The 23,902-nt window shown below is 45.2% G+C and overlaps 1 protein-coding gene across 7 annotated transcripts in view; it reads right to left on the bottom strand.

Annotated features, from left to right (window-relative positions):
- Positions 1 to 23,902, bottom strand: part of RNF24 (ring finger protein 24) — a 75,605-nt gene that overhangs the window by 18,938 nt on the left and 32,765 nt on the right. For 6 of the 7 annotated variants that reach the window (XM_061583481.1, XM_061583477.1, XM_061583480.1 and 3 more), the window contains one exon: positions 682 to 831. In XM_061583481.1, the coding sequence (XP_061439465.1) occupies positions 682 to 824 (143 nt within the window). In that variant the 5' untranslated portion in view covers positions 825 to 831. Of the gene's footprint in view, positions 1 to 681; positions 832 to 1,761; positions 1,868 to 23,902 lie in introns of those variants that run through there. The other variant, XM_061583479.1, reaches the window with a different exon arrangement.

Below are 23,902 nucleotides of genomic sequence, written 5' to 3'. Positions count from 1 at the left end.
TGGCGAAGTCAACGTGGGTTTCCTTCTGTGTTTTGCCTCTCCCAGCTTCTCCATGTCACACTGTCCTTTGATTAATTTCCAGCTGCTTTGGACTATAACTCCCTAGTTGGCTGGGGCTGACAGGAGTTGCAGTCGAAAACATCTGGAAGGCAACAGGCTTGTGAAGGCTGGTTGAAAGTGCCGCTTGCGCAACTGTACATTTAAACAATCACAATGCCGAATTACCATTCATTTAACCTATTGTCTTTCAGCCTTGAGTCTCTGGATGTTGTTGGACTACAACTCCCATAATCCCCAGACAGCTTAGCCAATGGTCAGAGTGATGGGAGTTGCAGCCCATCAACATCGGGAGACTCGCGGGTGCCACTTATGGGCTTCCTGTTAGGGCATCTGATCAGCACTGTGAGATGTATGTGTACTGCCTTCAAGTCGATTCCGACTTATGGCGACCCTATGAATAGGGTTTTCATCAGGCTGAGAGGCAGTGACTGGCCCAAGGTCACCCAGTGAGCTTCATGGCTATGTGGGGATTCGAGCCCTGGTTTCCCAGGTCGTAGTCCAACACCTTAACCACTACGCCACACTGGCTCTCTCGGCACTGTGAGAACAGGATGCTGGACTAGATGGGCCATTGGCCTGATCCGCCCCCTGGGCTCTTCTGATGTTCTTAAATGTTCTTACCTGATCAAGTAGCAGCAGAAGAGTAAACTCAGGATGAAGACAAATATGGCGGTACCAAAGACCACAATGTATATGTTGAGAGGCAGGTTCTGGAATCCAATGTTTGGCATCCTGAAACTGTAATGCTGGAAATCTGAGCTCATGGATGGTCTGTCAAGAAAAAGAAAAACAAGGCTGTGAGAGTTCTGAATTAGTTATTTATTTAAAACATTTTATAACCCACCTTTTGACTCAATGAACCCCAAAGCCGATTACAACATCATTAGAAGAAATGACGATGCAAATGATTAACAGGAAGATGCATAGCGACAGTGCAAACAAATTGGGATGGACGCTCAGTGTCCTATAACAGTATTATAGCCATATAACCTCCCCAGAAACAGAACAAGGGCTCACTAAAGGCCGGATGTAGTCTAACCTCTGTTAAGCTTTGTGCAAAGCAAATCGGAAGGAACGCTCAATAAAAAAGGTCATCTGGAGGAGTCCCTAGGCCAGGCAGATACCTCTGGGAAACTTATTAGTGAGGGCCAGTAACAGCATTCTATCGCTGTTGTTCCCAGAGATATATTGGCTTTGAACATGGAGATTTCATTTAGGTGTAACCATCTTGCAAACAAATCAGAACAAATGCTCAATGCAAACCGGACATAGTTTAACCTCCATGTCAGTTTTGTGCAAAGCAAATCAGGATGAATGCTCAATGAACAAACAGACAACAAGACTGGCCTGTTAAAATAAGGGAGCTTTCTATGTGCTTCTGCCTTTCGTTTGCTGCTAGATGGCTTTAACCCAGTCCCTTGTTCGCTCAACCCCCTTGTTGCACTGCAAAAACAAACTGGAGAGGAGTGTGTGCAGAGAAGCTGAATGCCGTACAGGTTTGTCTACCCACCCACTTAAGGAAAGCTCTGCTCACGAATCCAGGCACAAGCCTAGCATTGCTAAAGCATGCACACACTGAAACAGAGATATAAAAACTTTTGCAGCCCACCTCTGATCTTCTCAACTGTTTTCTGCCCTAGACTTTCATGCAAGTGTGCTTTAAGACACTTAAAAAACATTTCCTGTGCAATTAAGACTTACATGCTATGCGGCATTGGAATGAGCGGCAACAGGGCAGACACCAAACCCTTAAAAATGGGTCGAGAAAAGTTCTCTTTTAAGTGGCTTCTGGCTAAGGCGAACAATGTTTTTTTGGCAGTCGCAAGGAACAGCCTCTCATCCGGCAGAAATTCCCTCCTGGAAGTTTCAACCGCGCAGCTCTGCTTGGCTCCCCTCCAAGAGTGCTGAAGCCTCTGAATGGATCGCAGTCTTGGCTTGGCCAGGTAGAGTGATCCCACAGGCAGAGAGAGTTTTTCCCCTTTTTATTTCCAGGCGTGGCTTCCCTATCATGGTGTTATTATGTTTGGCTTACACAGGGGAGGCGGTAGCAGAGGAGGTTTCCATTAACCATGTGGTAGAGCCAGAGGAAAATTACAAGCGTCATAAGAGTGGGATTTTACAACGTTTCACACGCTTCTCTTCCCCTGCCCCCATGGAAGCTGCACAGCTGCTTGGCAGGTTTTAAGCTATATTCCTCCTTTTTCTAAGCATGATTGACCCACCCGTAGGATGGGGGGTGGGGGAAGGGTGTTAGCCCAGAACACTCCCCCTCCTGTTAGGCCTGTTTCACATGAAATGGTTTCCATGTCGGAAGGGGTGTGGGTGCATGCACGCGCGCCTGAAGCCAGTGGTGGTGGTTAGAGTGTCAGACTAGGACCTGAAAGACCAGGGTTCAAATTAAGCTTTAAAGGAGGAAGAGGAGGGCAAATGTGCCAGCCAGGAGAGTCCGCATCAGAGTAAGATCAGTAGGTGCCAGCCTTAGGCCCAGACCCGGGGTGGGGGTGAGGAGCCAGAGTCCTGCGATGAGGCCTAGGCTGCCTGCACTTCAGGCAAGTTCTGCCTCCAACATCGAAGCTGGACGGATCCCAAGCTCAAGAGAGAAGCATCACCTCAAACGTCAGCCGGAGACCTGGTCTGTCCGGATAAGTGCCCGACAGAAGGCGACGTCTCCTCGGGAGTTAAGGTCTGGCTGAAGGGGGTTGATAGGAGTCAGGTGAGGTTGGGCATTCCAGCAGCTCCAGCTCGAAAACCAAAACAAAACACAGGTCTGTACCTGGCCTGTCTGCTGACCACCTGTTGACCCCAGACAGGATCACGGACGACCTGCTTCTTGATGTGCCCTTGCCCTGATTTGGCCACAGACTGCTTGGACCCTGACTTTGCCTCATGCCTGGACCCTTCGTTGCCGACTCTGCTTGTTTGGGTTTTGACCTTGGACAGGCCCTGGATGCTGCCTCGGTGTTGTTGTTGCTGGGAAGTCTCTTGCTACCTCAGGAGCCTGGTCAGAACAGGACACTAAGATGGAGGAACACTGTGCTGTCTCCACCCCTCAACTTAGATTTTTCCTCCCAGGCTGCAGAGGTGCGGCATATACATTGCTCCTCACCTTTGCAGAGAAAAAGGTGCAATTAAAAACAAAGCAGAGGTAGGGAACTGGTGGCCCTCCAGAAATTGTTGGGCTCAGGCTCCCATCAGCCCCAGCCGGCAGGGCCAATGGATGGGGGAGCTGGAGTCCAGCAACATTTTGGGGGGGATGTCTCACAGATACCCCATCTCCTGCTATGACGCAAAACTTTGACGCAAAAAGATTGCATGAGGATCCATTGCTGAGATAACAGGAATGACACTACACTGCTGTGATTTGTTGCATGGGAGACCGATAACTTGCAACTGCAATAGGGAAGTTCAGTGGACAGACCAGGAACAAAGGGTTTTGTCATCAGTAAAAGGAGGAGGGGGGGAAAGAAAATTTAATTGTGTGTATATGAAAGCATTACATAATTCTTCAAGTTCGCAGCAGTGCCAATGATTTTTACAATGATCTTAAGGCCAACGATCACAAGGGTTTTGACTTTTTCAGAGAGACTTTTTAACACGTAACTATTTGGCCCAATCACATGCATTAGAATGCTTTGGGAACGGCAAAGATTTATTATGAATTTGGCTTTGAAATATATTTTCATGTATTTGAGCTTAGGGGCAAAATCCCACAACGTCGGCTCTGCTGGGAAAGCAGCTTCCAGAGGCATGGCTAGGGCTCCAGGACCTTAGCACTTCCCCACGCTTTTTCAAATTAGGAACAGAGGAAGCTGCCTTGGACTGAGTCATACCACTGGCCCATCTAGCTCAGTCTTGTCTACACTGACCGGCAGCCAAAACCCTCCAGAGCTTCAGAGTGGATCTCTCGGAGCCCTGCCTGAAGGGGCCTGGGACTGAACCTCAGTTCTTCCCCATGCAAAGCGGAAGCTCTGGCACTGAGCTGCAACCCTTCCCTTAACTTGTTTACAGGGCTGCTGGGCATGCTGCAAAGCACAGCAGGGGTAAGGCCACAGCCACCCTTTCCCTCAATTTGCACCTATATGCGTATAATATATGCAAATTTTATGCAAAACTGGTGAAATGGGCCTGTGTCCTAAGCCTTTTAATACCTAGGGAGGCTCCTGCCAGCTCTCTTTGGATCTCGGCATCTCCAGGCAGGACTGGAAATGTCCCTTGCCTGAAACCCTGGAGAGCCACTGCCAGTCAGTGTAGTCAGTGCTGAGCTAGATGGACCAATGGTCGGCATGAGGCAGGTTTCTGTGTTCCTTGTGTGTCCTGCGGGCATTGTTTTTCCGTGCCACCCTGTACCCGTCGCATGCAGTACTGTTTCTCTTATGCTGCAGTTCGTCTTCTGCCAAAAACTGCATTATTCATGCTGCTGTCTACTGTGGCAAAATTATGTAACTTACATAATTAACGAGAATTACTTTGTTGTTATGCATCCCATTAATGTCAATGCAAAGGAAATGCAATGCAAATAGGGAAAAACGTGTAATCAATTACGTATGGTTTGCAGACTGAAAGCAACGACAGCGAACAACAATTGCATTTGCTAGATTGATTTCCGTTCTGGATCTGGCATGAATAACCAAACATCGGCAATTTCCACTCCTGTTTCTGTTTTCAATGGAATTCTCCAGGATGCCTAGCGTCCGGTCTTTTAGATTGCAAGCCTGAGGGCAAGGGGGCCTGTCTCAATTGTTATTGGCTTTTGTAAGCCACTCTGGGAGCCTTTTTGGCTGAAGTGTAAAGGTATAAACACTTTTACAAAATCAGATCTGCATACCCCGGGCAAAAGGGGAGGATGTTTTGCAGGACTGCCAACATATCAGTATGTATAGGGGAAATCTATTTTTATTCCTGAAACATATTCTCTCCCCCCCCCCTCTCTCTGTGCATATATATATGAACGAGCCTTTACTGAATTAAAAAATTTAGCAGATGAAACTTTCCCAGGAACTTCATGTCCAATGCTTGGGGCGGGGGAGGACTTCACTTGCTACAATTTCTGCACGTAAAAGAGTGGCTTAAGGGACTCTGCCCGGAAAAAGCTGGCAACCTTATTTGTAGACCAATTTGTGCAAGAAAAAAAGAGCTAGACATTTAATGTGCCAGTTTCAATTTTCAGGTGGATGAAATAGGAACTATTCGCAAAACACACCTGGCACATCCATATTTTTAAAAGCTACTTGGCGCCTGATTAGGTCTGGCTAATCATAGTGATCCTGTGTGATAAGGGTTCATGAACAGGACGATGTCACACTGCTATTCAGCCAATCAGATTTGACTGCGTGATGAAGTCACAGAGCGCAAAGGCAATTGGGACAACATAGATGCAGAAATGTTGGCTTATTCAAGTTGTGATGAAAAGCTGTCTGCAAGGAAAGGCATTTTTCAACACTGCTGAAAACACGTTTATTAAGGCAGGGGTTCCCAAACTGTGGTCCATGGACCACCAGCGATCTGCAAGGTTCATTCAGGTGAAGAGGCATGTCCACGGTTAAATATTCATATTTATTTTTAATTGTATTTTATTGTTTCTTTTATTTCTTATACTGAATTTCTGTGTCACAGTTTGAATGTTATGGAATGCAAATTGTAATGCAATAAAATACACCGTAAGAAATGAAAGAGGCAATAAAATACAATTAAAAATCATACAGCATCTAGCACATTACAATTGCTACAATAGGCAGAAAATCATTATGTGGCCCATCAAGACCATACGCAATTTTCAAGGGGGCTGTGTGTGCAGGGAGGGGGTAGAGTTTGGGAACTACTGCATTAAGGGAACAGTGGTTTCTACTGAACACTGTTCAATGCTGGGAACTCAGATGTATTTTTCCTTTTCTATATTTTCTGAAGACTCAAAACTGTGTTACTTGTTGCAGGGAGATAAGATCCTCATCACCCTGCTCAAGCTCTCATATCCGCTATGACTACTAACTCTCCATGGAGTGTGAGGTTATGGATGGTGATAAGCACCTATTGGATAGCACCCATGACATTGTTAGCAGTAACTGCCTTGCCTGCCCTACACCCCTGCCATTCTGCAGCAAATAGGGGTATGGGCAACTCTCCCTACAACAAGGATACTTTGCTGCTACTGCTGGATGAGAAGAAGCAGGTGTAATTGAGCTAAAAGGAGAAGAGAAAAGAGGAGAGTAAACAAGCCAAACCCAAACTGCAGCTGACATTTGGAATGTTTGCGTCTCTCGATGTTTTCCAGCAGAAAACGAGGTCACTAGTACTATTGCCTAAAGTATTGTGTATAATTCCCTATGCTTCATAAACAGCAATGAAAAGGCTGCAGAGGAGGCTAACTGATACAGAAGATTAATTAATTGGGGCAAACCAAGATAAGCACAAATACACATGCACACACCCCTCTCGCACCTCCTCTGGCTAATATTTCTTTGGTCAACATCAGAACCTTTTCCCTGAAGCCACTGAACAGTCACGCACAAAAATGCAACCTCATCATTTGTCATCTCAATTAGCGCTCTTTATCATAACATAGGTGTTTGAAACGTCCCATGCTTCCCCCACCCCACTGCAGCCTGCGTATCCTTGGATTTCGGATGATGATGATGAAATCAGATGCTTTAGTACACTGATTCCCAACCTGGGGCCGTGACCCCCAGGGGCCCCGCAAAGAAATCCAGAGGGGCCGCGAACAGTAAAGAAATGAATGATTTATTATTGCTTTTTAAAAAGTCTTCACTCCTTGGACACTGTCTGATTCTCACTACTGCTGCAGATGACACCTTCCCCTTGCTCCAAACAAGAGGGGAGGATTTTTGCTGAAGAGCCAGAACGTCTTTCAGGCGCACCAAGGGCAGGCATCTGCCTATAAAATACATGGCAGATGCCAAAGGAGGGTGAGGGTGGAGATACCAGGAAGAAGAGGGGATTACTATCACTGATTCCCGTCTCCTTGCACTGCCCCTACTGGCAACCCCTTGCTTAGAATGAGAGGAGAGGGCTTCTTGTGAAGCAAAAAGAAGCAAGCCTGCAAAGAAAGGCTGCTTTCCCCCTTACCGCCTGGCAGCCAGCCAGCCTCCCTGGGAGGAGGGGGTCACGATATTTTTTGAGCTTATAAAAGGGGTCCCGTACTCATAAAGTTTGGGAACCACTGCTTTAGTACCTTTCCCTCCTACAGCTCCCTTCACCTGCAGCCCACATAGCCAATTCTTCTAGACAAGGCTGTTCTACAAATAGAGAGATGACGCTTTTCTTTCACTGCTACCAAACTTAGATTTTAGTTCCTTGAGGGTAGGGTCAGTCATCCCCCTCGCCCACAAAAGCTAAATACTTTGAAGACAATGTACAGCTGGAAAAGGATATGGAGCAACTCCCCTATGAGGAAAGGTTTCAACCAGTGGAGGCTGGTGGCCCCGATGTCAGTGGGGCAATGAATCTGGTCCAGGTTTTAGTCCAAACTTTCAAGGAGCTTCTCAAGACGCGAAAGCTTTTGACTAAAACCCGGAGTGGATTCACTGCCCCACTGACATTTGGAGTCACCAGCCTCCTCTGGTTTCAACATTTGGGGTTTTTGAGTCTGATTAAGAGGAGACATGATAGAGGTGTAAAACGTTATGTATGGTGTGGAGAGAGTAGGTAGAGAGAAGATTTTCTCCTTCTCTCATAACACTCATGGACATCCAATGAAGCTGAACATCGGAAGATTCAGGACAGACAAAAGAAAGTACGTCTTCGCACAATGCACAGTTAATCCGTGGCTCCTAGAAGAGGCAGTGATGGCCACCAGCTTGGATGGATTTAAAAGAGGATTAGACAAATTCATGGAAGATAGTACTCTCAATGGCTACTAGCCCTGATGGCTATGCTCTCCCTCTATGGTCAGACACAGTATGCTTCTGAATACCAGTTGCTGGACACGCATAAGGAGAGAGACATTCTGTTGCACTCAAGTCCTGCTTGCAAGCTTCACAGGCATCAGGCTGGCCAATGTGAGAACAGAGCGTTGGGCTAGATGGTCCTGTGGCCTAATCCAGCAGCCAGCTCCTTACATTCTTCAGATGCTATATTAATCGTGCGCAGTGGCACACATTTAGAGGGAAATAGGGGTGTGTGAGAAAAAGTGATAAGATGCAGAATCTGAACAACTCTTCACCTCAATGTAGAGCTCTCTAACCACACCAGAACATGGTGTTCAGAACAGTTTGGAAAACTGGTGCTGCAGTACTCATGTCTAAGCATTCCATTGCTGCTGCTAGCACTTGGGAATTTGAAATTCTATTCAACATTCTGTCCTTGAGTCATCGTTTCCCACCCCATCCCATTTGTGAAGGTTTTGACCCTAGTGACCTTTCCACTGCTTTTGCATGAGGTGACGATTGTCCACAGAGCTCTAGTTCTCATAGAGGTGGTTGTAACATTTCAGGCTGCCACTGGGGGCTAACTTTACTGAATGCTCATCCATGCAATCAATCAATCAATCAATCAATCAATCAATCAATCAATCCTTACACATAGAAAACTAGCTTGTCAAGAAAGAAAAGCAGAAGAGAGCCTTCTCCATCACATGCTAATTTCTTTGTTTTGATTTAATACTCTTCCATACAAGAACGTCTAATGTGTGCAAGAGAAGACTTGCTATGTGCATGCACTGGGAACCAACACTGTTGTAGTCCGGGCGTGGGGAACCTTTGGCCCTCCAGATGTTGCAGAACTACAGCTCCCATCAGCCCTAGCAAGCATGGCCAATGGCCAGGGACGATGGAAGCTGCAGTTCAGCAACATCTGTGGGACCAAAGGTTCCCTACCCCTGTTGTAGTTAACAGAACAGGAACTTATGCAGGAGCAGCCTCCAGAAAAGCCTTTTAAGTTTTGTATCAAATTGTTTTCCAATGCACATCAGTAGTCCTCGCACAGCACAAGGTATTTAGGGAATGACTGCGATGGAGTATTAGGTCTAGACTTGGAGGCAACCCAATTTCAGAGCCCAGCTCAGTTTTCAGTATTGGGCAAATCACTGTCTTCCTGGCTTCATCGTAAGGTTGTTAGGAACATAAATGAGGTAAGCACTGTAAAAGCAGCCTGGTTAATAAATAATTAGTTCTACTGCTTGTGCGAGGAAATGTGCACGTATGTTTTTGGGTGGAGTCTACACACAAATTTTAGGAGTCCCCAAGCAGAATATCACTCCACAGAGCTATTCTACAGCTCCCTTGACCTGGAATATGGTTGACAGGAGAAAAAAAAATCTGCTTACAACTCAAGAATATGCAACCTTATTTGGGCGCTCAATTCACAGTTAACCAAAAGTGGGGGTGTCCTGAGTAGTCCCTCCCCCTCGCATTTGCATGTAGACTGCAAACATCTGAAAGAAAGGGGGTCCTCCATGCCTACATGCTTCCATGCAATCTGGAACCTCACTCATTCAGGGAAGCCTGTCCGCACAATGGCTTCCCCATCCATTTAGACGTTTGCATCGTACGCATGGACACCAGGGGGAGGGCCAAGTCCACATGGCCCCACTTCCCACCTGTAAGTTGCTGTTAACCGTGACTAGAGCGCAATGGCAGCTGGTGGGTCCATGTCAGTGGGGCAGTGGAATCCACTCCAGGTTTTAGTCCCAACTTTCAAGGAGCTGTTCAAGGTGCTTCAGGGCAAAAAATAAGTCCAATGTGGACTGTGTGTGCTCAGAATAATAATAATAATAATAATAATAATAGTTGTTGTTGTTGTTGTTATTGTTATGTGCCTTCAAGTCAATTACGACTTATGGTGACCCTATGAATGAGTGACCTCCAACAGCATCTAATAATAATAATAATAATAATAATAATAATAATAATAATAACATTAATAACAACAATAATAACAATAATAATAATAATACAGTAAAACGAACTCACAATGACAAGGTCATGCCTTCAGTGCACACTCCCTGCATCATAACATACACAGAACAGGACCCACCCTATTCTTCTGATTGAAAACCATTTTAATTGATTTTAATATTGTATTTTTACATTGTCATTACATTGGGTCTTTATGGTGAAGGGTGGGTAAGAAAACTTAATATTGAAAAACAGCAACATTCTACAAAAGAGTGTCACAGAGCTCTCCCCCACCCCATCAGCCATGGATTGTAATGGCTGGAAAATGGCAGGGGTGGAGTGGAATGCCCTGGCTGGCTGGAACCCTGAAGAGGAGCCCTCCCCTTTTTTTTTAAAGGAGGAAGGATATACTGCAACATTTTGTTGCAGTGCTGCTTAATCCCTTCTCATGACCTCCTTTCCCACAAACCTCCCACCTTTAATTCTTCTGTCCCAAAAATATGCCTAGTTGGCACAGTCATCCCTCTTTGCCCTTCCCTCTCTTTGACCCACTCATACAGGAGTAACGATAAGGCAGCGGGAATGCATTATGCAGAAGATTAGGCATGTGGGGCAAACAAACAGAAATGCACACGCACACAAAACACACCCCTCGCGCCAACTCCAGCAAAGTTCCCCCCGCCCCTTGATCAACAGCAGCTGCCTTCTCCTTGAAATTATTGCACAGACATTTCATTATTTGGGGTCACTGGCAGTCTCGATCTCGCTTTTCACTTTAAATGTGGCCATTTCAATCTTCCATGCTTCTTAGAGATGTTTTCACTCCAACCTTCTCTTCCTTTCCGTTTTTTGTTACCAGCCTGAAGTTTCTATGGACACAATATATATAAAAGGGAATTCCTTTTGTGTTCTTGTCGCCTGCTTTAAAGGGGGATTCGTGAAATTCATGGAGGATGAAGGGTGTCAGTGGCTACTAGCCATGATGGATGTGTATGTATTGCCTTCAGGATCAGAGCCACTGTGCCTCTGAGGATGGCATTCAATGCTAATCCTACTCAGAGTAAACCCACTGCACTTAAGAGACATGACTACTCAGTTCATTAATATCAATGAGCCTACTCTGAATAGGACTTAGACGCATACAACCCCGAATGCCAGTTGCTTGGAACTGCAAATGGGGACGGTGCTGTTGCATTTGGGTCCTGCTTGTGAGCTTCCCTTGGGCATCTGGTTGGCCACTAGGATTGCCAGGTCCATGGCCTGAGACTGATCCTGTATCTTTAAGAGAAGAGAAAGTCAGCCAAGTGCAGGTGTTCTTGCAACACTGTAATGGGGAAAAACACAAGGTGGAATTCTCCCTCCCCCCTACAACTTTTAAAGACACAGAAGAACTCTTGGTTGCCAGGCCCAGCGTCCAAGAGGTCTTCTGTGTCTTTAAAAGTTGTGCAGGGGGAAGGGAGAATTCCACCTTGTGGGTTTTCCCATTACAGAGTTGCAAGAACACCTGCACTTGGCTGACTTTCTCATCTCCTCAAGATACAGGATCAGTCTCAGGCCCTGAGCCTGGCAACCCTAGTGGCCACTGTGGAAAACAGGCTGATGGACTAGATGGGCTTTTGGACTGATCCAGCAGCAACGCTCTTATGTTCTTGAAGACCACGCATGGAGAGTCGGTGGCCTTCCAGATGTTGCCCGACCGCTGGGCCACACTGGCTGGGGCTGGTGGGAATTGGGAGTCCCCCAACCTCAGGGGGACTGCAGATTACCCATCCCTGCATCGAGAGCCAAGCACAGCATAGGCAATACTGAGCTAGAGAGAGTAGGGTCACATCTGCACCATACATTGAAAGCACTATCATACCAAAGAGTCATGGCTTCCCCTCACAAAGAATCCTGGGAACCATAGTGTGTTAGAGGTGCCGAGAGTTGTAAGGAGACCCTCTATTCTTCTCACATAAGAACATAAGAAGAGCCTGCTGGATCAGGCCAGTGGCCCATCTAGTCCAGCATCCTGTTCTCACAGTGGCCAACCAGGTGCCTGGGGGAAGCCCGCAAGCAGGACCCGAGTGCAAGAACACTCTCCCCTCCTGAGGCTTCCGGCAACTGGTTTTCAGAAGCATGCTGCCTCTGACTAGGGTGGCAGAGCACAGCCATCATGGCTAGTAGCCATTGATAGCCCTGTCCTCCATGAATTTGTCTAATCTTCTTTTAAAGCCGTCCAAGCTGGTGGCCATTACTGCATCTTGTGGGAAAATTCATTTAGCTTCTCTGCAATCTCCTTATCGTTCTTTAGTACACCTTTGACTCCCTTATCATCCAAGGGTCCAATTGTCTCCCTAGATGGTCTCCTGCTTTGAATGTATTTATAGAATTTTTTGTTGTTTGTTTTTATGTTCTTAGCAATGTGCTCCTCAAATTCTTTTTTAGCATCCCTTATTGTCTTCTTGCATTTCTTTTGCCAGAGTTTGTGTTCTTTTTTATTTTCTTCATTCGGACAAGACTTCCATTTTCTGAAGGAAGACTTTTTGCCTCTAAGAGCTTCCTTGACTTTGCTCGTTAACCATGCTGGCATCTTCTTGGCCCTGGTGGTACCTTTTCTGATCTGCGGTATGCACTCCAGTTGAGCTTCTAATATAGTGTTTTTAAACAACTTCCAAGCATTTTCGAGTGATGTGACCCTCTGGACTTTGTTTTTCAGCTTTCTTTTTACCAATCCCCTCATTTTTGTGAAGTTTCCTCTTTTGAAGTCAAATGTGACCGTGTTGGATTTTCTTGGCAATTGGCCAGTTACATGTATGTTTAATTTAATAGCACTGTGGTCACTGCTCCCAATCGGTTCAACAACACTTACATCTCGCACCAGGTCCCGGTCCCCACTGAGGATTAAGTCCAGGGTTGCCATCCCTCTGGTCGGTTCCATGACCAACTGGTCTAGGGAATAGTCATTTAGAATATCTAGAAACTTTGCTTCTTTGTCATGACTGGAACACATATGCGGCCAGTCTATGTCCGGGTAGTTGAAGTCACCCATTACTACCACATTTCCTAGTTTGGATGCTTCCTCAATTTCATATTTCATCTCAAGGTCTCCCTGAGCATTTTGATCAGGGGGACGATAGATCGTTCCCAATATTAAGTCCCTCCTGGGGCACGGTATCACCACCCACAACGAATTCTGTGGAGGAGTCTGCCTCTTTTGGGGTTTCGAGCTTGCTGGATTCAATGCCTTCTTTCACGTATAGAGCGACTCCGCCACCAATACGTCCTTCCCTGTCCTTCCGATATAGTTTATATCCAGGGATAACCGTATCCCACTGGTTTTCTCCATTCCGCCAGGTCTCTGTTATGCTCACTATATCAATGCTCTCCTCTAAGACCAAGCACTCCAGTTCTCCCATCTTGGTTCGCAGGCTCCTAGCATTAGCGTACAGGCACTTGTAAGCAGTGTTTCTCTTCAAGTGTCTTTGGCACTTGTGGTTAGGCCTGTGGTAATTTTGCTCTTCTGAATTTATATCCTGTGCCCCGCTCTCACAATGCCTACTTCTAGGCCTACCCCTTTTAAAATTTCATCATTTCTTTGGCTTTTATCCCAGGGGGGAGGTTTATTCCGAACCGGACCTTTCTCAGCTCCTGTCGGGTTTCCCCCCTCAGTCAGTTTAAAAGCTGCTCTGCTACCTTTTTAATTTTAAGTGCCAGCAGTCTGGTTCCATTCTGGTTCAAGTGGAGCCCGTCCCTTTTGTACAGGCCCGGCTTGTCCCAAAATGTTCCCCAGTGCCTAACAAATCCGAACCCTTCCACCCGACACCATCATCTCATCCACGCATTGAGACTGCGAAGCTGGGCCTGTCTGGCTGGTCCTACGCGTGGAACTGGTAGCATTTCAGAGAAAGCCACCTTGGAGGTCCTGGCTTTCAGCATCCTACCTAGCAACCTAAATTTTGCTTCCAGGACCTCACGGCTGCATTTCTCCATGTCGTTGGTGCCAACGTGCACCACGACCACTGACTCCTTCCCAGCACTGTCTACCAAACTATCTAAACGACGGGCAATATCCGCAACCTTCGCACCAGGCAGGCAAAACACCTTGCGGTCTACACGCCCATCACACACCCCACTGTCTATGTTCCTAATGATTGAATCACCCACTACAAGGATCCCTCCACCCCCTGGAGATATATCCTCGGCATGAGAGGATAGCTGCTCATCCCCCAAGGAATGGGTCCCTTCTAAGAGATCGTTTCCCTCTTCCTCAGCTGGATGCTCTCCTTCCCCGAGACCATCGTTGTCCATGATAGCAGAGCTACACTTCCCAGAGTTCCCTGGTAAAAAGGATTGATTGTTAAACCACTCAGGTAATTGCAGGGGTCTCCTAACAACTCTCAGCCCCCTTAACTACAATCCCCAGGATTCTTGGTGGGAACCCACGACTGTCTGCATTGGTATAATACTGCTTTAAGTGTATAGTGCAGACAGGGCCTAAAAGTCTGAATCAGTATAAGGCAGCCTCAGATATACTTCTCGTATTAAGGCTTCTCCATCTGTAACTAGGGGTGGAAAGATCTGTCTGTCTTGGCTCTCTCAATTTCTCATTTTTCCAATGTTAAATTCAGTTTACATTTCTGCAGTGATCTGTGAGTTTATTTATTTTTTAAATCCTCATGAAAATTTTCCACCATTTTAGGGCTTATTTCTCCAAATAAACACATTTTTGTAGGTAGTTTTGACAAAAGTACACATTTTTGCAAGCCATTTTTCATCACATCATGCCTTTTTGCATGTTATTTCCACTCATTTATTCATTTTTATGCACACTTTCCCGATACATGCATTTTTGTAAATGTTGTTTAGTTGGCAAGCTGCATCCCAAAATTCTAATAAATGCGAATTTCGAAGGATGGCTGTGTTTTGCTTTGCATATTGTTTTGTAAAGTGCACATTTGATAAATTCTGCTTGAAATGCGAACTGAATCAAAATTCTCACCCATCCCTACCTGTAACCCTGCCAGCTGGGGAAAGTAAAGAAGTTGAGATGGTGGTGTGTGTGCTTGGTAAGGAAAACCGGTAGTTGCAGGAACAGTAAAGCACTCCCTGCCTATAATTTTCTCCAGCAACTGCTCTCGCCCACCCTGCATTTACCTTATGAGACAAACTCAGTGTTGGGATCCCCATGCAATTGGCTTTGTAACATACTGTTCCACCCTTAGGTAAGCCATTTGCCCACCTCATGCAAAACAGGGATGATAGAGAAGACTGAGGGGGAGATATGATAGCACTCATCAAGTCCTTGAAAGGTTGTCAATCAGAGGAGGGTCAGAATCTCTTCTTGATCGTCCCAGCGTGCAGGACGTGGAATAATAGGCCCAAGTTGCAGGAAGCCAGATTTCAACTGAACATAAAAAAAACCTCCCTAACTGTTAGAGCCATACGACAATAGAACCAATGACCTTGGGAGGTGGTGGGCTCTCCAACACTGGAGGCCTTCAAGAGGCAGCTGGACAGCCACCTGTTGGGAATGCTTTGATATGGATTGCTGCATTGAGTCTACTAGTCTATGATTCTTTAAACGCTAAACCACATCACAGGGCTGTGATAAGGATTACAGAAGTGATATATGTAAAGCACACTGGAATGTTCCATAAAAGCTAAGAATTATTACAGAAGTTAAAAGGCAGGGTATTAGCTCAAAAACAAAGTCTTAAATACCAAATCAATTCAGCTACTTTATGAATAGGATTTTTTTGCCAGAATCTCAGCTGATGCTTGAAGGAGTGGCTTCAACATAAAAACGGTCAGAATTCTCACTAAAACAAATTAACCGTTGTCAAATAAAATAAAATAAAATAAAAAGTACAGCTCTATATTTCGGTTGCAGTCTTTTAGCGGAGTCAGTCAGGAGCCCTTCTTGTGAGAGTCTTCCCCCTTCATTTCCTTCTGAAACATGTCTTAAAGAAATACCAGTCAAATATTTCTGTGATCATTTCAGAGATAAATTTTGCCTGTGGCTTAAAGGCAAGATTAAGACGATTTTCAACCAGATACCTGAAACGAGCAAATTTCCACACATTGCTGGCTGAAAAGATGAAACTTTTTGAAGTTTTGACTCTCTGCAAGGCTGCTATCACGACAAGGCGAAATTTAAGGTGGAAACAGCTACATTCTTGACGGTAATTAGTTTAAAAGAAGGAATGAAGTGCTGCCTGGTGGCATTTTGCCCTTACCTAAAAGCAACCGACAACTTGAAAAATGAAATGGACTGCCTTCAAGTCGATCCCGACTTATGGCTACCCTATGAATAGGGGTTTCATGGTAAGCGGTATTCAGAGGGGTGATCTTTAGCTGGCTCTTGACACCCAGGAGACACGAGCGGGGATTTCAACTCACAGACTCTGGACTCCCAGCCAGGCTCCCCTCCCCACTGGTCAACTTAGGTGAAGCTTAATTGTCTGAGTAAGGCATGGATGCCCACTCCATAATGCAGCCTTCCCTGGCCTGGTGCCTTCCCGATATCTTGGATTACAACTCTCATCAGCCCAGGCAGTTGTAATCCAAAATATCGGGATGGCACCAGTTCAGGGAAGGCTGCCATAATGTGTGATCAAGCCATAGCTAGGGATGGGGGAGAAATTTGATTCAATTTGCATTTAAAGCAAAAGCGATCAAACTCGCCCTTTCCAAAACAATATGAGAACCAGAACACAGCCAGCCTTCACAATTTGCACTTTGCCAAATCTTGCAATGCAGTTCTCCAACCAAACAACGTAGAGAAAAGTGCGGATTACAATGTATTAATGAAAACAACACAAAAATGAATTATGTTACAAAAAGTCTGCTTAGAAGAATCTGTACATTAGTCAAAAAACTGAATACAAAAGTGGTTGTTAGTAGAAATACGTACTAAAATACCGAAGAATTGTCATGAGGATTTTAAAAAAATAAATTCACAAATTGCTTCAGAAATGGAGAGAAGCGAAATTGACAGATCCTGTCATAGCCCAACCAACTTTTGCCACAAGCGCCACCCATGCAGTGTGATGTCATCACCGCCACAACACACTGAGAATGGTGGGTTTCATTTCTTGTGAAATTGCAAACACGTCCTCCAAGATCTCAAAGATGGACCTATATAGAAGATTTAATAATAGCAAAATGAAGGCAAAATCTCATTTTTTAAAAACAGTGTTTAAATCAATTAAAAATAGCTCAGTACTTGACTCAGTGCAAGCATGCCTTCCTTCATGCTTTCCGCAGAATGGATGTGTTAGAAATTTTTATTATTATTATCATTATTACTATTACTATCATTATTTATCAACAACAACAACAATAATGTTGTATAAAGTGGCCCAAAGTGAAATGTTGATTTGAGGGCTGAACTGATGTCTCTCTTGCACAAAGCACATAATGTCTTACATAGTGTCTGGTAATGCTAATTCATACCCCAATAACTGCTTTGCTGGGTCAGATCAAGACCTTTCAAAGACCAGTATCCTGCTTTCTAAAGTGATCAGCTGGTGCCTTCCTCAAAATGGCTCTTTCTGTTCCTTGGTTTTGTTTCTGTCATTTCTCCCTTTCTGATCTGCCTTTGTCCTCTGTTCTCCTCAGCTTATACAATAGCAAGGACTTCAGGACCAAAGAGCCACCAAAATGTCTACCAGGGCTGAGGTGGGTGAGAAATGCCAGTACTGTAGTCACACGTAAAGTGAGATGGATTCATAATCTGATATGGAGAAGGTTAACACATCTTTGAACAAATGACAAAACTGCTGGCAAGTGAGAAAGACCACAAGGAGAGGGAGAAAAACGCCAAAAAGGCACAACAGCCACAGAGAGGACAATTACAGCAGGGTGCTTACTTGGAACAACGTTCCAAACTGGCCCTAAGAAATAGTGCAAGCCATATTCCTCAAGCCGCAAACAGACAGCAGAAATATGGCACCAGGGGTGTCCGAGGGGAATGTTTAGGATGTCACAGCCCTAGCACTGATTCATTGTGGTTGCTTTCAAAAAGGTCTCAAATCAGGCTTGAGGATCCACCATGCTCAGTAAGACCGAAGAGGAGCCTGCTGAATGAGGCCAAAGGCCCACCTAGTCCAGAATCCTGTTCTCACCGTAGCCAACCAGATGCCTATGGGATGTCTGCAAACAGAACCTGAGTACAATATTGCTGTCCCCTGAGGTTTCCGGCAATCGGTATTTGGAAGCATATTGCCTCTGAGCACGGAGGCAAAGCATAGACATCACGGCTAGTAGCCACTGATAGCCTTATCTTCCATGAATTTGTCTAATCCTCTTTTAAATCCATCCAAATTGGTGGCCATCACTGGTTCCTGTGGGAGTGAATTATATATGCTGCGTGAATTCGTACTCTCTTTTGTCTGTCCTGAATCTTACAACATTCAGCTTCATTGGATGTCCATGAGTTCTAGCGTTGAGAGAGAAGGAGAAAAACTTTTCTCTATCCGCTTTCTCCATGCCATGCATAGTTTTATACACTTCTATCATGTCTCCTCTTGCTCGCCTTTTCTCTACACTGGAAAGCATAGGGGAGTTGTTCCTTCCCCATGATCATTCTGGTTGCCCTTTTTAGAACCTTGTCCAACTTGATAATATACTTTATGAGGATGTGGACAATCATGCCAAGAACCCTGGACACTCGGCTTATTTTCCTAGGAAGATCTCTGTGAACCAAGTGTCAATCATCTTCAAGACTTCAAAGATTAACAGAAATCTGCTTAGCCCAAACCAGAGAAACCTATACCTTCTTGGGGAAAGAGGCAGGAGCAAACTCAGAACCCAGCAGGATACTTGAAAAATCAATTAATGGATGAGAACCTTCTGTTGTGCCATTTAGTACCCATTGAGGATCTACTACCGCAGGGATAGCCAACATGGTGCCCTTCAGATGATGTTGGACTACAACTCCCCTCATCCCCAACCACTGGCAATGCCAGCTGGAGCTGATAGGAACTGGAGTCCAGCAACATCTGGAGAACACCACGTTGGCTATCCCTGTACTTCCTTTTCTAGAAGAAGAAGAAATAAACAATTTTAAATACATGCAAAAGCAAGCTTTCCCATCTTGAAGGCAAGGGAATCACTGGTTAGCCCTCATCTTGAGTACTGTGCCAAGTTCTGGACACCACACCTTAAGAAGGTTGCAGACAAATTGGAACAAGTTCAGAGGAGGGCAACAAGGATGATGATCAGGGGACTGGAAACAAAGCCCTATGAGGAGACACTGAAAGAAGTGGGCATGTTTAGCCTTGAGATGAAAAGACTTAAGGGAGATATGATAGCACTCTTCAAGTAATTGAAAGATTGTCATGCAGAGGAGGGCCAGGATCTCTTCTCCATCATCCCAGAGTGCAGGACACGGAATAATGGGCTCAAGCTACAGGAAGTCAGATTTGAACTGAACATCAGGAAAAACTTCCTAACTGTTAGAGAGGTACGACAATGGAGCCAATAACTTAGAGAGGTGGTGGGCTTTTCAACACTGGGTGCCTTCAAGTCGCAGCTGGACAGCCACCTGTCAGATATACTTTAAGTTAGATTCCTGCATTGAGTAGGGGGTTGGACTCGATGGCCTTACAGGCCCCCCCCAACTCTACTATTCTATGAAAAGTGTCCTGTTAAACGCCAAAGATATTTCCCATCACAATCCCAGGGAAGATCAAGACCAACCATACCTTTGGTTATAATGCTTGTTGCTGTCACAGATTAACATGGTAACCCCTTTGCAATCCAAAACAACAACACAAAATCGGCATGGTAACCCATCTTTATTAAAGTGCCCTTCCCATTGACTGAAATATGAAAACAATTTCTTTGTAAAGCACCTACAGAAAACCAGAAAGGAATGCTATTACACTTTTTAGGAAAGGTCAAGGAAAAGAGAAAGCCAGTGTGGTGTAGTGGTTAAGGTGTTGGACTACCTCACTGGGTGGCCTTGGGCCAGTCATTGCCTCTCAGCCTCAGTGGAAGGCAATGGTAAACCTCCTCTGAATACCGCTTACCATGAAAACCTTATTTGTAGGGTCGCTGTAAGTCGGAATCGACTTGAAGGCAGTCCCAAGGAAAGGAAGGGTTGCCTTTGTTGTTATGTGCCTCCAAGCCGACTACGACTTATGGCGACCCCATGAATCAGCGACCTCCAAGAGCATCTGACATGAACCACCCTGTTCAGATCTTGTAAGTTCAGGTCTGTGGCTTCCTTTATGGAATCAATCCATCTCTTGTTTGGTCTTCCTCTTGTTCTACTCCCTTCTGGTTTTCCCAGCACTATTGTCTTTTCTAGTGAATCATGTCTTCTCATGATGTGTCCGAAGGATGATAACCTCAGTTTCATCATTTTAGCTTCTTATGATAGTTCTGGCTTAATTTGTTCTAACACCCAATTATTTGTCTTTTTTGCAGTCCATGGTATCCGCAAAGCTCTCCTCCAACACCACATTTCAAATGAGTTGATTTTTTTCTTATCCACTTTTTTTACTGTCCAACTTTCACATCCATACATAGAGATCGGGAATACCATGATCTGAATGATCCTGACTTTAGTGTTCAGTTAAAGTTTGATTTCCACAGACTTTTAGTGTAGAGGACAGTGGATAAGGAGAGGATATCTCAAAACACAAGAGGAATAGGGGCGAAGGGAGACTGGAAGGTAAGGAACGGCAACAAATAAGAAATAAAAGTCTAAGGAAAAGCGGAGATTTGGGGTTGATAGACAGCTCTTTTGAGCTAGCTAAACTACAATAAAAAAGAAATACAAGAGAGAGCAAGTGTGTGTTTGTGTTTGTGTGAGAGCGTGTGTGTGAGAGAGAAAGACAGATTGGTAGTTTCCAAGAAATGTCAAAACGTGGGCCAAGAAAACACCATGGATGTTATTTAAGGAAGAAGGGGAAAGTTCAGAGAGGCTCTGCTCCAGGTGGTTGCAATTTCTAAGTAACTATTTTTTTACTTGACCAAAAGGGGTGTGAGGGGCAGGGGGGTGGGGATGAGAAGAGAGACAGCAGTAAGATATTAACTTATTTCACATTTTATTTATTATTTCTTTTAGGTTTATAACAGCATTTGGAAACAGCCTGTTTGAGAAGGCAGCAGGACAACAACATGAGGTTACCGCCTGCGGTGCACGTATGTGACGGCTGTCGGATGGAATGGCTGCCCAAGGCAGATCTAATATCTAATCCAGAATCATCCAAGATGCTACGTTATGTTCCTGTGTGTCGATGCCAAGGCTCAGATTGTTCTCTCCCCAAAGGAAAGCAAGAGAAGAGATGCACAGGGGGTATTACGGAACGCCAAGGAGGTACTCGTCGAAAGAAATGACAGGAAACTACCAAAGGCGCAAAATTATGGATTTACAAGAGGAGACCAGTTTTATGTTTGTGGATTTGCTTTTTGGTTTTGGGATTAACTTCTGTGTTCATTTCCACCATTCCTTCTCGTATACATTTACCACGTGCACACGTGTGGGCTAGATTCACCTCCCACACACTCAGCTAAAAAGCTTGGTGCATGACCTTGGGCCTGTCACAATCTTCCTCTCAGCCTAACCTACCTCACAGGATTGTTGTGGGGATAAAAGTGTGTGTGTGTGTGTGTGTGTGTGTGTGTGTGAACCATGTACGCTGCCTTATGCTCCTTGGAGGAAAGACTGATATAAAAAAACTAAATTGACCAATATTTGAGGCAGCGCTGCCTACTTCCTCTTCTGCTGCATGCCTCCACACCAGCACTACGCAACACTGCCCATTCCTGAGCCTTGGGGGCCAACCACTTAAAAAAACCAAAAAAGCTGTGGGCTGTTCACAGCATGTTCACCAACATTCTGCAATACCTCAGCAGCTGAACTGAGCTCATTTCAACATAAGAGAAGCCAGAGCTCTTAGAGACAATAGCTGTAGAGGTTTCAAACACTGCAGCTTCAGTTTGTTTGAGGGTTCCCCTGACACCATTTGTGTTGATTATCGGACACTTGGGTGCAGACTGGCCATTTTCCTGCAAATCTGCCTATGCCTTTTTTTTAACCGATGCACTGCACATGTCTCTGTGACCATAAAGAAAGCGCCATAGGATGACCCAGTTTCCAGAATGCTGCTTGCAGCTGCCAGAAAGCAGAGTGGAGTCTTTTATGCACTGTGCCCTGAGATGGATCAGAGCACCACCAATATTTACTTATTTATTGAATTTCTTAGTCGCCCATCTGGCTGGCTATCCAGCCACTCTGGGCGACAATGCCTGCGAGTGTCCATTGGATGGCTTTAAAACAGGACTGGACAAATGCATGGAGAATATGGCTATCAACGGCTACTAGCCACAATGGCTATGTTCTCCCTCACTATTGCAGGCAGTATGTCCCTGAACACCAGGTTTTTGGGACTCACAAGTGGGGAGAACACTGTTGCGCTCAGGTTCTGTTTATGGGCTTTCCATGAGCATGTGGCTGACCACTGTGAGAACAGGATGCTGGACTAGGTGGGTCTTCGGCCTCATCCAGCAAGGCCCTTCTCAGGAACATCAGGCGTTACCTTACACTGAGTCCATCTAGCTCACTATTGGCAACAATGATGTTGCAGCTCTTCAGGTTTTCAGAGAGGAGTCTGTCCTAGCCCTATCTGGAGATGCGAAAGATTGAGCTTAGGACCTTCTGCATGCAAATCAGCTGCTCTACCACTGAGCTATGGCCCTTCTCCTAAATGTTCTTAATGCATTAAAATGCACTTCAAGGCCTTTTCAAGACCTTAAAAGCCCAGAACAGCCTTGGGGATTTGAAATGCTGCTTTTCCAACCACACTTGGCTTGCGTGCTCTCTCTGTCTCTCTACCACTCATGATCAAGGGAAGGACTAAGCAGCCAGCACATAAAAGTTACCCATTATCAGTTAGCAGATTTGCAAACTGGGCTATAAAGTTGTGACACTGTAGGCAGCAGTGATGAAATGCAAACACGGGGGGGGGAGAGGGAGGGATGGAGGGGAGGCATCTACCAATGCCCTGTGCCGAAGGGGCATGAACATCCCCACCCTAAACCTCTGAATGTCAGATGAGCCAAGAGGATATCTTCAAGGCAACTTTGGCCCTGTTGGAAGCCGGCTTGCACCATGCTTTGAATTTGCACTTAATATGCCTTCCAAAATGCATGTACAGCAAATTCAAAAGCTGTTCATTTTAAGATGGTGTCAGCAAAGGTCTGGGAGGGGGGAAGAGAGTTCTGCACCAAAAGGACACAAAAAAAGGTCCTAGGCTATGGTCTGAAGGCATTTGGTGGAAAATGAGATTGTCATATCTAGTGTTTTGCTTGCATTTCTCACAAGCCTGCTGAAAAACTGCACCACTTATGCCATTCATAATAAATCAGGATTTGTTGCCACTTAGAATCTTCCAGCTTGCCCTGTGTGATCAGTGTAAGGTCACCACTGTTGCACATTAGTGCACATTGGAAGGTTACATAACACTGCAATTTCCTTGGTGCACCCTCCTCATTTTTTTTTTTAATTTTGGCCTCTTCATACAAAGGGATGGAAGTATTGATTCAACATTTCTAGAATCACAGGTGTTTGTCCCCGGAGTTGACAGGAGATTATGTAATATAAAGAAAGACTGATGAAGCTGAGAATGCTTATCCTTCTTTGTACAGCGTCAGCAACGCTTAGGGGCAGTGTAGACAGTTACTTCATCAGAAAGAGAGACAGATCTCTGTCCTCAAAGACTACATTCTAAAAGGCTAACAATGACCTCCTTGATTAAACCATGCCCAGCACCTTACCTATGGTTTGTTTACTGCCAACAAACCATGATCTGAAGCCATGGTTTGCTGTTTATTTATTATTTATTTATATATTAAATTTATACAGCACCCTTTGTCAAGAGATCCCAGGTGGTTTACTACATAAGAGCCTGCTGGATCAGGCCAGTGGCCCGTCTTGTCTAGCTTCCTGTTCTCACAGTGACTAGGGGAAGGCTGCAAGCAGGATCTGAGGGCAAACAGCA

The sequence above is a fragment of the Rhineura floridana genome, chromosome 9, assembly GCF_030035675.1.
Source record: "Rhineura floridana isolate rRhiFlo1 chromosome 9, rRhiFlo1.hap2, whole genome shotgun sequence".
NCBI lineage: Eukaryota > Metazoa > Chordata > Lepidosauria > Squamata > Rhineuridae > Rhineura > Rhineura floridana.
This window is presented reverse-complemented; position numbering and strand designations above follow the sequence as displayed.